Here is a 17,321-nt window from a genome sequence, read left to right on the forward strand (position 1 = left end):
AGTTCGGATCCTGGGTGCAGACGTGGCACCACTTGGCAAGCCATGCTGTGGCAGGCGTCCCATATATAAAGTAGAGGAAGATGGGCACGGATGTTATCTCAGTGCCAACCTTCCTCAGCAAAAAGAGGAGGATTGGCAGCAGTTAGCTCAGGGCTAATCTTCCTCAAAAAAAAAAAATTAAAGATATATATTAGATATATTACAAATTCTTGCCCTAAGAGTTCTCTTAGCAACCCCTTCACCAATGATATGTCACTGACCACTATACTCTATCTATTTCCTCAGCCTAACTCAATCTCAGCCCCTCTCACTCTAGAGTGGAAAAAAATTCTCCAATTGACATATGAAAAGAAATTCATCCATAGCTCTTTGTTTGAATCTCCTAAATCCTTAAAGGGCTCAGAAAAACAGAATTGACTTTTTTATAATATGATTCATTCTTTTAAGTAAATTAATTATGGATATATCTAGCAATGTTTTCTTAAGAATTTGTATACTATCTATAAGGCACTGACTATATAATGAGATTATTCAAAATCTGTCAATGTATCTTCAAGGAAAGTATTATCACTCTCACGTTATAGATGAGAAAAATACAGCTCATAAATGTTAGATACTTTAGCCAGTGTTATAAAGTTTAAAATACCAGCTATAAACAACTGAGTCCAGGATTGAGATATAGATTTCTTCACATCAAATTATCTATACCAGTTATGTGTTAATATTTTGTCTTTTTTCTCTAATTATATTTTTGGCTCACTGATACAGATGGCATGGGAAGGATTAGCTGCGTACATTAAATAATGCCGTCCTAGATGCAGTGTATGGACACAGGATTTGCAGAGTGGAAAGAATGAGGCAAAGTGCCTAAAACAATTTCAAAGGACAAAATGACTCCAAGTCAAGTCACACATACTCTCAAGAGTGTGGTCTTGGACACACTCAGGAGAGCCAGAGTCCCATCTGTTGATCCATTTCCTCTGCAAGAGTTTCCGCTAGGAGATAGTGAATATAAAAGAGGATGCAGCACCTATAGCTGCTGCTACATTGTCTCAACAAGGTTGTTCCTCCTGGGATTTGTCTCTCACAGGCTCCTACCTTCCTTAGCTGGGAGGGGTGAGGGGCAGGGGTATACAGGGTGTTTTACTGTTTCCCAGGGCACACAGGGATGCACAGGGATTCTGCGAGCCTGAATTAGGCTTATCTGCCTAGAAACATCCTGCAGCTACATTCATTCTACTGTCCTCGACATTCCATGGTGGCACAGGAAAATCTATATGGTTATCTAGCAGGGCTTCATCTAAGAAGTGATATAAACCCTTGTTCTAGGGACACTAAATTTGTCTGTGGTTTTTACCTCTATTCATTTTTCCATTGTTACTAACCCTAAGTAAGGACAAAGTATCGGTCCTTCTCAGATACCTGTATTATAGTCGTATTCTAATACTCTTCTAACTGACTTTCATTTCTTTTCCTGCCTGGAGAATTCTTATCTCCTCAAGAGTGAGGAGGGGAGAATAAAACTTCTACTATCATCATTTGTTCTTCACAAATTTAAACTTTTGGGAACACATTTTGACTTCAGTACAAAAATTTTGACTTTTGGTACTTTTGAGGTTCAAAATTCCTTTCCCCTAACTTATTTGTCTGTCATAACTTTTAAAAGCTATATTAAAATGAATACAGACTTATTTCTTGGTTTTTGTATTTCTGCTGTAACAAATGAACTCTTAAGGCTTAAGGCATGTGTTACCTTCATTGATGCCTGAACTGGGGGGCGGGGGGTTGGAGTGGCCAAGGGTGGGAACACAAGGAAGAGAGAAATATTAACCTTAGCTAAGATATCAAAATATTATCCATTTATACTTGGATGCACTTCTGTTATGGGGCATGAAAAATGATCTGGAAAATGAAAAATGACATTAAATGAGCCTAAAGCATAAGGGACCATGGTTCTAGTCATCCCTGAGATGAAAGGCCAGAAAAATTTTAATAAAAGATCTCATAAAGGAGAATTTATTGCTTCCATGAGGACGCTGGATCAGGGTCCCTAGAGATTAGGTAACTGGGTGGAATATCCCAGGGATCCCATAGTAGGTAACAATTGAGAAGAGAAAAAATAATCAGGCAGTCAGAGGGAGAATTCTGAAGGATATGAGAGCTCTTAGGAGATATAGCACCTTAAGTCCCACGGAAGAGATTAGAGGAAAAACGTTGAAGAAGAGAAGGAGTATGATGAACTGGGCCAGTAAATAGTGCGAGGTCATCCAGCACATCCACTCTTCTGCTCTTGTAGATGGGCGATGTGCCTGCAATAGGACAGACATGAGGTTGATGGATCCTATGGTGCTCCTGTGCCATCATCATGCCCTTTCCCAATTCTCCTACTTTTCAACCACATTTGTGTTCATAATCTCCTCCCACTTTCCTTCTTCCTGGATTGTGTCTCCAGCTCCAAGTTCTGACAAATCTGAATCCTTACCTTCCCTTCTCTGATGGAACTCACAAGCACCTTTGGTGTCTCAAGCCGCCACCCGAACGTAGGCCTCGGATGGTGAGGAAGGTGCCCACCACAATGCCCACAAAGCCAACAGCCAATCCCAAGGCACAGACTACAGTCTCTGTCAGCTCTGACATCGGGGTTGGAATCTCAGGTTCTGTGAAAGTGAAATTGCGAGGGTTAGAATAGAGAATATATCTGTGCATGCATATTGGATGGAGCGGGCTGGGTGTGGTTCTGAAAAGACTTAGGGCAATGGGTTTAGGTAGGAGAGTGAAGTCTATAATTAGGAATCCTTCAAGCATGGAAAACAAGCTTTGGGCCATGAGATTTAGAAGCTAAAAGACAGGATGTTGTGGACTTGACATAGAAAAGAAGGCTCCAAAAGGAGTGGAACTCATACATACCCCAGTGTTTCAGAAGTGGCTCATCCAGGCCCCAATGCTCCACCTTGCAATCATACATATCGTCAGCAGAAGGGAGGAAGGTGAGGTAACTGATCTTCAGGAAGGAATGATCATTCTTGGGGAGGAAACTCATCTCAAAAACACCTTCTGAGACTGAGTGCCCATTCCTCAACCATGTGACATTGATCACAGGAGGGAAGACGTTGTCCACGAGACAGATGAGGGTGTTGGGCTGACCCAGCATCACAGGAGACTTGGGAAACACAGTCGCCTCAGGAACCTCTATGATGAGGAAACAGTGCTGGTATGAATTGAGAATAACTTTGCCCTGAGATTCCACATTGCATCTTGGAGGAGCCCTCCCACCAACACTTCCCCATTTCATAGTGGGAAAAGAAGAGTTCTTGTTTCCCTTCTGCTTGGGAAACAATATACACCACCTGCACTTTATCCCTGTGCCCTTCTCTCTGTGCGCATGCTTGTTAAGGTAGGAGGTCTACGGGACCCCTCTGTGAAGGACTGAAGGATTGTGTTAGGGAGTAAGGATCCTTTATTAAACAGAAATATGTGATTTTTGATATGGGAGAGGATGAGGGTTCAGTAATTACTATGAGAAGATCTGAGGACTCCTTGGAAAGGAGAGAATATTATACAGTAGTGAAGGTTATCTATCCCCAGGGAAGAAAGGAGCAAGGCCTGGTATGAAGGGATGGATTCAATAAAGACAGGCAGAATGGTGGACACGTACCAGTTGTAGCAGCAGTAGAGTTGGAACGTTTAATCAAGATGTCCAAATTGTGTTTTGATGTAGCAATGTCGCTCAGTCCACCCTGTGGGTCAAAACCTGCAAACTCGCTAAACACAGGCAGCCGCCACACAGTCTCCTTCTTCTCCAGGTCCACATAGAACATCTCATCTCCATCAAATTCTTGGGTGTACTGACCAAAAGGACCATAAGACTGGTAGATGCATGTGCCATAGGAGCCAAAGTGGTCAGCTGATTGGTGAGGGTGAGGAGCAGGAAGGTGGAAAACAGTGGGAGAGAAAAGAACCTTATTAAAGTGACAGAAGAAATCGACTTTCAAATATTATGGGCCTCATCTTTGGCTGTCTCTAGGCAAAAATCCCAGCACCTGATTCCTTCCCCTTCAGTGTTAGTAGCTGTCCAGTTAGAATCCAGTCTGTCTTTCCATTTAATGTACGCTCTAGGAGGGCGGAATTTCACAGGCCGTGCTTATTGCTATTCCCTGTGTGCGTAGCTCAGTGCCTGGCACACCCTTGGCTTATGATACAGCTTGTAATGGGATGAAAGAAGAAATAAATTAACTATCATGGTATTAGCTTTCTTCCCCAGAGATTCAGTTTACTTCCCTCTACTTCATAAGTTTTCTCTCTCACTAATTCTTTCATCAGTTAACAACACATTCATTATGGTTCTTCTCCCCTCAGGACTGGCTCAGAGCAGAACATTTTCTACACGGGGGTTCCTTCCTCATTTTCTTTTTCTTTCTTTTCTTTTCTTTTCTTTTTTTCTTTACCAAGGAAAGGCACACAGGATCTTATTATTTTAAAAGAGTTTTTTCTGTTATAGAGTATAAAAATGATTACGACAATGACAGCAACGTTACAAAATATATAAAAAATAAACAATACTTTTAAGGTAAAATTTTTATTAACAGTAATGATCATTAAAGGAGAGCACCCGATTCCTTCCAAAAGAAAAAATGGAAGTTTTATTAGATTTTCAATTTCTGTTATTCCTCACTTTCTTTTTTTTCTTAAAGAGGTTACTAAACCTCCCCTTTTTCTGACTCAATGCTTATATTGATTGAGGACTCAAGGTAAACTATGGCCCTTTCCCTGAAATGGACAGTGTACTTATCAGAGGACGCCAAAGCAGAATGGCAGCCAGTAAAGTATGATTCCTCCCAAATGATCCTAACTGGATAATTTTGTCAAGACATATATGAGACTTTTATCACATCCTCTGTCTTTCCTTCCTCATTTACTGAGCATCAACAAGGATTCAGACATCGTGAGGAGCAGGGAGTCAAACACCAACCAGGCATGGTCTCTGCCCTCGAGGAGCTTGCTGAACACTGGGAGAGTCAGGTGAGTAAAGGACTATATATTGCATACCGTGGCAAATTCTGTGGTGGGAAAATCAATAGCCTTATAGTCCAACATCTTCTGCAACTATCTCATCTGCCAATCAAACCATATTATCAAACTATGTTATCCTTTCATGTTCCTTGATCTTTGCAGGGGTCTGTTTTTCTCCTGAAATGAAATTATCTTTTAGGATTTCCCAGGCAAATCCAGCTCATTCTTGAAGTTTCTGCTTAGTTACCAACTTTTTAGCTAAGTTTTCTTATTAAATATGTTTTTGATCACGTTATGACCTCCAACCTTTCCATCCCAATGTCCTGCTCTCCACATTTGTTTATTCCTCACCAAGCTCACTCTCTTGCCTACCCAGCATGACTCCCTCAGTTGATCGCTTAAAAGGCGCTCCAACAAAGCCTCCTTGTCCTTGCAATGAATCTTCTTGACTCCTTTTTCAGACATGAATATATGACACTATTCTTTTCATCTGGTCCTTGTCCTGGGCTGCTTACAGTTGATGAAGAACATCACACTGCTGATGGCCAATGGGACCAAATTCACTTTTATAGTTTTAGCCTCAACGGAGTCCACTGTCCTGCTCAGCAGTGGTCCTTCTGCTTTCCTTCACCATGTTCTTTCCATCACTAATCTGTGCACCCTCCAGGGGGCAGACAGTATTTTTTGAATCCCCAAAACAGCTTGCTATGTGTGCAAAAATGGGTATTGAATATCAATTGCTATTCTTGAGAATCACAGAGATTTGGGGGAAGACCAACAGACACAGAGGTAGCAGAACGATATGACAGTCATGATCAGTGGTGATCAGAGCTGCATGATGACTTGTGAGCCCTAAGCACTGTTGCTTTTGTGGACTGCTTCTTAAAAACATTAAAAATCATATTTTATGACTGTATTGGTATAAAGACAAATATAATTCAGGCTGGATTCAAAATTAAAATATTTTCTTCCTTTCTAATAGTTTATTTTTCCTTTAATTTTAAAAGAAGTTAAAACATGTTCATGGAGCCCTACAAGTATCACAGGCCCTTGGCACTGTGCCCCTCTTCCTTCTGTGTAAGTCGAGCTCAAGCATGGGACTATGGTTTGACACTGAAGAAAGAAAATTTGGAAGTGCTCTGGAGAAGTAGGTGAAACTCCACTACCATACAAAATTAGAATGGGAGCAGCCACGGTTAATAAAGTTGCTGAAAATTAAAGTAACTTACATTTCACTTCCCCTTTTAACTATTTGGCTTTTGTACTTTGACTTTTACAAATTCACTCTTCATGTCTATAAAACAACTGGGCAAAGAGCCAGGGATGGATCCTGGAAGGAAAGGAGGGTAAAGGAATGTATGAAGAGAGGCTGGAAAGAGGTGGACACCAAGAGGTGGAGGGGCCTAAGGGGCCAAATAATTACCCCATGCTTGCCCAGTTTCCCTCTGATAGGTCTCCATTAGATGAAGTGTAAGATAGGCAATTTGGGCTGATGACTTGAGAATAATGTAATTTAATTCACCAAGTGTTCAATCATAAAGTTTTCAATTTTAAAATAAAAATGAAGATATTTACTTGATTAAAGAAAAAAGTGAAGCTACAGCTGTAGTAGTAATAATAAAAAATAAGAATAATCATTGACATTTACATGCCTCCATTATTTAGAAAACATATCTACATACCTATCGTATTTGATTATTTGTGAGGTAACATATTTGAGGTATCTCAAACTGAGATAAAGTGAGGATTATGTGGTAAAATGACTTGTCTAAAGGCATTCAGCTGGGCTGCTTTACCTATTGCCGACCTCTGCCACTTCCCAGCATGGAAATGTAGGTAAATCTGAGACAAAGAAAAGGTCATCCTTCTTTATATCTGTAATTTATGGAACTATTTACCCCAAGATAAACCATAGGAGAAATACATAAGAACTTCAAAAGTTGTTCAGAGAAGTTTGGGAGCAAATAGTTCACGAAATTATAGTAACAAAACATCCACGTGTGAAAACATCCCTAATCTTTGAGGCAATCATGAATGAATGCCATGGGACCTTCCAGCCTATATTCACTGGATCCAGTAAGAGAAAGAGAATAATGTCCTTGGTGAACTCTGCAATAGCACAGGCAGCAAAGAGAGTGGCTTGGGACTCTAGTTTCCTGAAGGAAGAAGAACCATACTTTTTAAATCTGCTCAATATTGAGAACACCTTTGAAGACTCTCTACTATTTCTGTGCCAATATCTATCTTTTTTTTTCCTGTTCTAATTCCCTATTCCCCAAGTCCAGTCTCCACATCCCTCAACTGTGCACTCACCCACAATGTCTTCACCTCCACAGGCACTCATCATGGTGGTCAGGGTGAGGGCCCCCAGAATCAGAGCTCTGTTTAGGATCATTCTCTTCTCAGGGTGGTCTCAGCAGTTGCTGTTCTGAGTTGGACAGCCACGGAGAGGACTGAGCTGAGAAGAAACTCTAAAGACACCCAAACTAAATCCTACCAGATCAGGTTCTGGCCAATAAGAAAAATCCCCTATGATGACACCTCAGTTGCCAGTTGAAGACTTTGTACTAAGAGGCCTGGAAGGGATTGGGAAATCCCCTGGTTCTGATGTAGCCTCAGCTCAGAGAGGACCTGAGGGAATTTTCTATGAAAGGAGGGAGGGTATTAAATCAGAATCTTCTCACATGTGTGTATGCCTGCTGGAGACGAGAGGGGTGGGAATTTCTGAGCAGCCTCATGGATAGGTGAGGTCATTACCAATACGGTGTCCTTCAGGATTTTCTGGGTTACAGCCTCCAAGAATTCTCCCAAGTTGATCCCCCTCCCTGGCAGTCCCCATCCCCTTGCTTTCCCTGGCATCCATAGGTGGGTTAGCTGTCTTTCATTTTGTTTCCATAACGCATATAGAATTCTCTAAATTTTGAGTTGACTCGCCTAACTAGGGCATCTCCTCTGAGGTAGCCAAGGAATACCTTTGCCTTTTCTATTTATATAAATCCAGTTGAGTAAGTTCTTCTCATGCTCTCAAAAGCTTCAATATTTGTACCCAGGGCAATGAAAGGAGTTATAATGCCATGTAGTGCTGCCTACAGTAACTGCATGATCTTCCATCTGAATTTTTTCCCTGCCATAAGTATTCTTTATGCTTTGTATTTTGCTGCCACCTGTCTACATTGAAAGGAAATTTGGAGACATTGATTATATTAGAGAAAGCTCTGGCTGCCTCATTCTATGATTTTTATTTTTTAAATTAAAGAATGTCAAGTCAAACATTGAGATTGGAATGAGAGGAATTGCTGTGACTCAGAATATTGTTTTTCTTCTCTTGATCTACTGGATCTTTTTATATTCTTTCTCCTGCCACATCAAAATTCCAGATATTTGCAGAGGACTAGGGATTGAGCTAAAGTCAAAGGCAGTGATCAGAGGGAGACTCATTTTTTCAGAAGAATCAATTTTCTCTATGTTATGGAAGCCACAAATTAAGGGGGCTCCATTTTGAATCAGTCACCCTGTCCCTGTTAGATGGCCCTCAGTTCCTCAGCACTCTGCCTTACCTCACAGTGACAGAGACTGTAAAGAAAGGTGAGACAGAAAAAGCCCTGGCATCTGGGAGCTTCCTGGTACAATTTGTTAGGCCTTGGTGATGCCAGGAGCTGGCCTGGTACTCACAGCTCGGTTTTGGTGTTTTCCTGCTGAACATAAACAATTTCACAGAACAGCAGTATCAGACAGCCACGCTGTAACCACAGTGGATCAAGACAGAAAACAAGGCCACTCGGTAATCATGTCTGAACACAAACAAAATATGAACATTGTCCAAACCACAAAAATGGCCAAGCATATCTTTCTCTTAAATGAAATGAAGGACTACTGCTTCTTTATCAATTATAGCCTCAGCCTCAGTATAGTCTTCTTTCCTTCTAGGTAGGATTTATTAAGATGTCCAGTTATAGTTTATCCCACCCATCACCCACTTCCTCACAGGATCCAATTAAGGGCAAAGTCCCTCTTTTTTAAAATCATCCTCAAAATCACCTAACACAATCTCAAACCCTAAAATATTTAACGATCAGTTTCATGTGTTGACTAGGTTATGGTCCTGCTATCCAATCAAACATTAATCTAGGTGTTGCTCCAAAGATATTTTGTAGATGCTATTAAGGTCAATAATCAGTTGACTTTAAGTAGGAGAGGTTATCCTAGATACTTTGAGTGAGCCAGATCCAATCAGCTGAAAAGTCTCAAGAGCAGAGCTGAGGCTTCCCTGAGGAAGAAGAGATTCTATTGCAGCCTGCACCTCAGCCTGTGCTGGGCGTTCCAGCCTGCTGTTCCTGACAATGGCCTGCCCTATGGATCTCGGACTTGCCTACTTCACCCCCACAATTGTGTAAACTAATTCCTTACAATAGTTCTCTCAATAGACAAAGAGGCTGGTTCCAACCCTGACTTATGAGATGCTCCATGATTTCCCATGGTGAGTTTTCTCCTTCACTGCAATGAACAATAAAACCAAGTTGTTCATCCATGGGTGGGCTCCTGGTGGTCTTTGGCTAGAGGCATTGACAGTATCTAATTAGGTGATTGTGAGGATTATACATATACTTGGAACGAAAAATTCCTAGGTCTCTTTAAATATACTTGTCATACTTTAATATCATCCGCATTTTATAAGGAGGACATTGGAGCTCAGAGAGGTGAAGGAATTTGCCCAGGGTCACATAACTAGTAAGTGGCGGAGCTGAAATGTGACAAGGGCAAGCCAGGGGTCCTTGCCAGGGGAGGGGATCTCTTTCTGTTGTGGATTCAGAATCCGGTGCCCTAACATAACTGATATAGATATTTGATCCTATAGGTGGCCTTATCCTTCTTTCTAGCCTCTGCCACTGTGAACCAAGAGGGTTTGTGAGGTCCCCCTTGAGAGGTGCTCCTTTTACCATACAGTATCCACCTTTCTGTGCAGTAAATAGCATGTTCCTATGCTTTTTCCTGGATCTAGACTTACCTGCCTTATATCTCGCAGGAGTTACTCAAGATTTTGGCAAATGATCAAAATCTTTCTTGACGGTGCTCCAGAATTTCACCTATTAATATAACAGTTAAAAAAAATTCGTAAAAACCCATGCCAGATCAGAATTTTATCTTGCATGGGAAATTGAATGTCTGGTCTCAGATCTCATTTCCCGGGGGATGCAGGGAAAGTCCCGGCAAGGCACTGTCATCAACTAAGGAATAGGAGATGAGCTGTCTGTCTTCAAAGTAACCTTTTCTCCTCTTCCTGCTTCATCCAGCTATCACACAAGGATCCTTGTTCTAGTCGCTTCTGTTTTCAGGTCATAATTATAATATAAAGTAAAATTATTAGTAATTTAGACTCAGAGCAAAGGTGTACCATTTTGACAGAAACTAATTTGTTACCTGTCTAATAGGAAAATGGAAGGCCCTTTTATAAATTAATGGTGGCAATGAAATTTAGAGTTTAAATTTTACTTTGTTCAATAATTTTCTTAAGTACTGATTTACACGTTATTGATTTCATAATTAAAATTGTCAATATAAATAGGATGTATCATCATTACTTACATCATTGAGAGCCATCTAAGAAATTATTTAGACAGAACTCATGTTAGTTCTAATTAACACTTATAATAGTCTCTAAAAACATGCTTATTTTCAAATTCTTTAGTCATATCAACTACTTTTCCCTGATACAATCCTAGTTATTACGCATTGGTGAGGTTTTACTATGAAGGCCAAGTCCTCCACCAGCTTGCAATAGTTGAAGGTGCTTCACGGTAATAACAGAGTTCAGAGTGGCAAAGCAAAAAGAAGATGGGCTTTGTAACCAAATAAATAAGAATTTAATACTGCTTTTGATTTTATAAGCTTCACCACCTTGGGCAAATCATTCAAAATATGTGATCCTTAGGGTCCTTTTCCATACAATGGAATGAAAACTATTACACAATGGTTAATATGATGACACAAAATTATAAACAAGTACAAATTATAAGGTTTAAACACAGTCCAGTGTCTGGTACGTAGTAAGCATTCCCAAATGTTAACCACTGTGTAATGGCAAATATTAATAATGATAATGGTAATGATAGCCTGTAACTTTTCCCTCATTCATCCAACCTTCTCCTTGTGGCAGTCCAGGCTTTTGGAAGCCTGTGAGCCACAGATGCACTAAGAAATTGCTGGAAAATAGATTTCTTTGAAGAGGATTGCACTGGTCAAATTTTTCTATGTAACAATCTACCCCAAAACTTAATGATTTCAAACAATGGTTCATTATTTTCTCATGATTCTGAAAGACTTCAAATTGTTCTAGGCCCACCTGGGCAGTCTTTATATTCTAGGCTGGGCTCAGATGTTCTCAAGTGGCCTCTCTTACATGTCTGCAGCCTCAACTGGTTCAGCTGGGCTTGCTGGGCCTCTCTCCACGTGGATTCATCGTCCAGCAGGCTGACTGAAGCTTATGCACAGGTGCTGGAAGGCTCCCTAGTGCAAGAGAGAAACTACAGGGTCTTTTGAGTCTAAACCTGGACTCACAACGTCACTTCCCCTATGTTCTGTTAGTCAAGGCAAGTCACAGTAGCGGCTCAAATCAAGAGGCGGGTTAATAGATTGCGTTTCTTGATAGAATGAGTTGCAAAGAACTTGTGGCTATTTTTGCAATCTGCTACAATATCTTCTGGCTTTTAGGTGTGTGTAAATGAGTTTGGTGTGTGAAAGTTGGAGTGCCTCCATATTTGAAATGAATTCCACTGACTCACCTTCCTGTCACCATTTACTTTATCCCCACTGAAAACCCAGCACTGCTTTCTCAAGGGAGGTTTGAACTAAGGTCTGTTGAATTACAATAGGCATAAGGTACTATGATTTGTTCTCACAAAAAATCTTTCAGCATTTTACAGATGAAAACAAAGATACTTGGAGAACTGTAAGTAATCCTGTTGTGGTCACCAAGCACGTTATTCTGATGCAAAAGCCTGGGTACTGATATCCAGTCACATGTCCTCTCACAATGATAAAGTTAATGAAACAGACAGACCTTGCAAAGACAATAATTCTGTTTTTCATTTAACATCATTCCTACCTATTCTTTGCCACCAACAAGTCCTATGTGCATGAACCAGTTGCTTTAAATGGCTCTCTTAAATAAACTGCTCCCTCATAATTTTCCACTGAAAAATACACAACATTACCTCCGTGTCTGGATCGACTTTCACCATTGCTCAGGTGAACTCATCAGCTGAGCTGAATGTTATTTGATGAATACTTTGTGCCATGATTATAGCATGTAATCAACAAATGCTTGTTGAGTTGAGTTAATGCTCTTAATTCATCTGAACCAGGTTACGGAGCTGGCTGCCTGGAGACAGATGATGTTCTTCAGCTCCGGTGGTGATTGGTCCTCTTCCCAGGAGCTCTCCAATCCTAATGTACTTATCATGAACTCTCGTCATACAGAAATCTTAACTTGGCATTAAACAGGAAAACGAATGAAAAAGAATCTTAAATAAAAACTTTAAAAGCAGGGGATGGGGGTGGGCACAAAGGGTGAAGTAGTGCACCTACAACATGACTGACAAACAATAATGTACAACTGAGACTTCACAAGGTTGTAAACTATCATAATCTCAATAAAAAGTTTAAAAAAACTTTAAAAGCAACTGTTTATTTTAAATTACATATTTTTAAACAAATGTCAACATATATTTTTAAAGCATTTTACCTGGAAAATTTTAAACTGTGGTTTAACCAGAGCTTTAAAACTACAAATGATAACACAGGTAGAATTCTAATGTTTCAATAACTGAGAATATTAGAGAAAAGTAATCCACATGTGTGAAGTTGGGAAATTTTGAAAAGACTTCAAACAAGAGAAATATCATAAAATTATGTTTAAAATTATAGAAGTTTATTATAAATTATTCCTGCTGGAGAATTTCTCTATAACTGCTGCATTACAAAAAGAAAATCTATAGCCATGTCTAGACAAGGACAATCTTGCACCTGACAGATGGCGGAGCTTTAGAAGGCTTTGAGTGCACACTGAACAGAGAGGGTGAGAAGGCAGGGGAATGCACCCGCAGCCTATTTTCTCTCTTCTCCCTGCCTGTGCACTTGAGAAAGTCATTCATTAGTTCTCACCTTTGAGATGTGGGAATATTGGTCGTTCTGTTGGCGCTGTCTAGGCTACTAGTTCTCTTTCGCACCTGTCCTCTTCGTGTTTAGAAAAATATCTTTGCAGAAGACTAAGGACCCTCTTTAATGCAAAGTAGATGGAGTATTGAACATACTCATGGTGTAGGAAGAACAATTTTCTACTAAGGGCAGCTGCTTCTCCGCAATTCCATTTTTGTGAAACTCTTCCTGGGGGCTGTGAGACTGGATGTAACAAAAGAAATTTTCTACAGTTCCAGAACCAAGAAAAGATTTAAAGGAGTTCAAAATAATGCCAGAGCCTCTTTCAACAGAAAGGATAGTTAAGTCCATTATGTGCCTTGAAGGGAGAGGTCTGTGATCAGACACAGAGACCAGACTCGGGAAGTTTGGGCAGGGGAGGATGACAGCCAGCTGCTTCATGCTAATTTCTTATTCTCTGTCTTTCAGTTTACTGTCTCATTCATTTTGCAGCCTTTGAGTTGGAAAATTGATTATCGATATATGTATGTAAGACTATTATTAATTTCATACTAAACACTGCTTTAGTTAAATATCACAGCTCATGTCATGTTTTCATTTTCTGCAGAAATTAAAATTTTTTATTTTCTGTTTTGCTTTTGAACTAAGAATTATTTTTCAGAAGCTCTCAAATTTCTAAGCAGCAGGGAATTTAGGGCTTTTCATTTTTGTTTGCTATTATTTTCTAATTTCTACTGTTTACACAGAGAATACTGTTTGTATTATTTCTACTTTATGGAATTTATGGAGGTTTTCTTTGTGACCTAATACATGATCTGTTTTCATAAATATCTTATGAGCACATGGAAAGAAGATATTTTCTTTATTACAGGTGTACTGAGTTGAAAATATGTATAAACTCTATATCATTGATTATTTCTTTCAATTTTCTAGGTCCTTACTATGGTTTCTACTTTATTGTCTTTGACTGACTGAGGTGTCTAACAATCTTCTCTTATTAAAATTAAATATTCTCTTATTTGTCTTTAAGTTGCTGTTGTGCTATTTGATGCTTAGAAATTAACAAACGTTATTTGTTCTTTGTGAATTATCGCCTTTAAGCATCACAAAATGTACATCTTAATTTTATTTAGTGTGTTCTATTTTGAATGCTAACTGTGACCCTAACCTCTAATTTTATTTTTATTTACCTGATTTATTATTGTACATTTTTATTTTTACAAATCAACTTTATCGAGATATGTCACAAACAGTAAAAACTACACATTTTCAGTGTACAGTTCAATAGTATTTGACAAATATAGACACCTGTGTAAACAACTTCCTGATCAAAATATAGAATATTTCTAACTCCCTTGAAAGTTATGTCTGCCCCTCTGTGCTCAATCTCTCTCTACCCCCATCGCAAATAACCTATGATCTGATTTATATCTCTAAATATTAATTTTGCTTGATATGAAGAGTTCTATAGTATGTACCTTCTTGTGTCCAACTTTTTTAAAATAATGATTTTTTTATTTAGATATAATTGACATGTAACATTATATTAGTTTTAGGTATACAATATAGTGATTCAATATTTGTATACATTGCAAAATGATCACCACAATAAGTCTAGTTAATATCTATCACCAGGCATAGCTACAAATTTTTTTTCTTGTGATGAGAACTTTTAAGATTTGTTCTCTTAGCAACTTTCAAATACACAACACGGTATTATTAACTATAGTCACCATGCTGTACATTACATTCCAGGACTTATTTATTTTATACCTGAATGCAGCATAAGCACCTGACAGTTATTTTCGTTTTGTAATACAAGTGCCTGACATTAAGCTTTTGATTGCCGAGGCATCCACTTTAAAGACTGCAATCTCAAATAAACCCCTTGCCAGCTACACGACTAGATAAAGAGCCAGGCCACCCAAGCCCTGAAGTTTCCTTTGTTTTAGAGATCCCTGGTAGACTTAGTTATTGACCTTTTGACTTGTTTTTCCCTTCCCGCCCTTTAATTCCCACTTATGTTGTAAAAGAGTGAACCCGCGAAACTCTAGGCCCTCCACCCTTGACCCCAATAAAAGCAGAACCCCAGACCTATGCTTTCTCTCTTCCTGTGACCTTGCTGTGTGGTTCCAGACATGCCGTGTACACTCCAGGACTTGTGAGTAATTAACCTTTTTTCTTTCAGTGTTTCCTGATGGTTATTGCTGATGGCGTCTTGCAATCATAAAACCACAGGGCTGGTCCAGCCACAACTTCGGTTCTGAAAGGGGAAATGCCTGTGGAAGCTTGCCACAGGCCCAGGTGAGTGCCCCCAGGCATTTCTGGCCTATAGCATCACTATCCAAAGGATGAGACCAGCATAAAATACTGGAAGTCTGCACCTTTTGATCACTTTTGCCCATTTCGCCCAACCCAAAACCCACCTCTGGCAACCACTGCTCTGGTCTCTTTTGTTGTTTTTTTTCAATTCCACATATAAGTGAGATCATACAGTGTTTGTCTTTCTCTGTCTGACTTATTTCAGTGAGCATAATGCCTTCAAGTTCCATCCATGCTGTCGCTAATGGCAAGAATGCCTTCTTTTTATGACTGAATAATATTCCATTGTATATACACCACATTTTCTTTATCCTTTCATCCATAGATGGACATGTAGGTTGCTTCCATATCTTGGCTATTTTAAATAATGTCGCAGTGAATATAGAGGTGCAGAAATCTTTTCCAGTTAATGTTTTTGTATTCATTGGATAGACATCCAGGGGAGGAATTGCTGAATCATATGGTGGATTTATTTTTAATTTTTGAGTAAGCTCCATGTTCTTCATAGTGGTTGTATTAATTTTCATTCCCTCCAGTAGTGCACTAGGGTTCCCTTTTCTCTACATCCTTGCCAACACTTGTTACTTCTTGTCATTTTGGTGATAGCCATTCTAACAAGTGTGAAGTGATATCTCATTGCGGCTTTGATTTGTGTTTCCCTGATGATTAGTGATGTTGAGCACCTTTTCATGGACCTGCTGGCCATCTGTATGTCTTTGGAAAAATATCTATTCAAATCCTCTGCCCATTTTTTAATCAGATTGTTAGTTTTTTTTTCTATTGAGTTGTGTAAGTTCTTTATATATTTTAGATGATAATTCCTTATCAAATATATGATTTGAAATTTTCCCCATTCAGTAGGTTGTGTTTTCTTTTCTTTGATGATTTCCTTTGCTGGGCAGAAGCTTTTTAGTATAATGCAGTCCAATTTGTGTTTTTTGCTTTTGTTGGCTTTGCTTTTGGTGTCAAATCCAAAAAATCATTACCAAAACTGATGTCAAGAAGCGTACAGTCTATATCTTCTTCTAGGAGTTTTATGTTTTCAGGTCTCATCTTCAAGTCTTTTGTTCATTTTGAGTTAATTTTTGTGTATGGTATAGAATAGTGGTCCACTTTATTTTATTTTATTTTTGCATGTGGCTACCCAGTTTTCCCAACACCATTTGTTGAAGAGACTGTGCTTTTCCTATTGCATATTCTTAGATCTTTTGTCATAACTTAATTGACCATATATGCGTGTGTTTATTTCTGGACTCTCTACTCTGTTCTATTGACCTATGTGTCTATTGTTATGGCAATACCATATTGTTCTGATTACCAAAGCTTTGGAACCTAGCTTGCAACCAGGAAGCATGTTCCCTCCAGCTTTGTTCTTCTTTCTTGGAATTGCTCTAGCTGTTAGGGATGTTTTGTGGTTCTGTACAAATTTTAGGATTGTTTGTTCTATTTCTGTGAAAAATGCCATTGGGATTTTGATAAGGATTGCACTGAATCTGTAGATTCCTTTCCATAGTATAGACATTTTAACTGTATTAATTATTCTAATCCATGAACATGGAATATCCTTCCGTTTATTCATACCTTTTTCAATTTCTTTCACTAATGTCTTATAGTTTTCTGTGTGTAGGTCTTTCGCCTCCTTCATTAAATTATTCCTAGGTGTTTTATTCTTTTTGATGCAATTTAAATGAGATTGTTTTCTTAATTTCTTTTGCTGATAGGTTACTATTAGTGTATAAAAACACAACAGATTTTTGTACATTGATTTTGTATCCTGAAACGTTACAGAGTTAATTTATTAGTTTTAACAGTTTTTTGGTGGAGTCTTTAGGGTT

The 17,321-nt window shown here is 39.0% G+C and overlaps 1 protein-coding gene across 1 annotated transcript; it reads right to left on the reverse strand.

Moving 5' to 3' along the window:
- Nucleotides 1-308: 308 nt before the first annotated feature.
- On the reverse strand, nucleotides 309-7,473 carry LOC124227304 (SLA class II histocompatibility antigen, DQ haplotype D alpha chain-like). Its single transcript, XM_046641181.1, has 5 exons — nucleotides 7,324-7,473; nucleotides 3,656-3,904; nucleotides 2,908-3,189; nucleotides 2,483-2,657; nucleotides 309-2,309 (listed from the first exon to the last, which is right to left on the reverse strand). The coding sequence occupies exons 1-4, from the start codon at nucleotides 7,403-7,405 to the stop codon at nucleotides 2,503-2,505; spliced, it is 768 nt and encodes a 255-aa protein (XP_046497137.1). The 5' UTR covers nucleotides 7,406-7,473; the 3' UTR covers nucleotides 309-2,309; nucleotides 2,483-2,502.
- Nucleotides 7,474-17,321: the final 9,848 nt, after the last annotated feature.

Source organism: Equus quagga, chromosome 15 (assembly GCF_021613505.1).
Source record: "Equus quagga isolate Etosha38 chromosome 15, UCLA_HA_Equagga_1.0, whole genome shotgun sequence".
In the NCBI taxonomy this organism is placed as follows: Eukaryota; Metazoa; Chordata; class Mammalia; order Perissodactyla; family Equidae; genus Equus; species Equus quagga.

Bases quoted from the DNA above. Each gene is read 5' to 3' on its own strand.
- LOC124227304 (XM_046641181.1), bottom strand. From the start codon at position 7,405: ATGATCCTAAACAGAGCTCTGATTCTGGGGGCCCTCACCCTGACCACC. The intron at 3,905-7,323 runs GTGAGTGCACAG...CTCACCAATCAG, and splicing joins TGGAGGTGAAGACATTGTGG to CTGACCACTTTGGCTCCTAT. The intron at 2,658-2,907 runs GTATGTATGAGT...TCACTTTCACAG, and splicing joins GCCACTTCTGAAACACTGGG to AACCTGAGATTCCAACCCCG.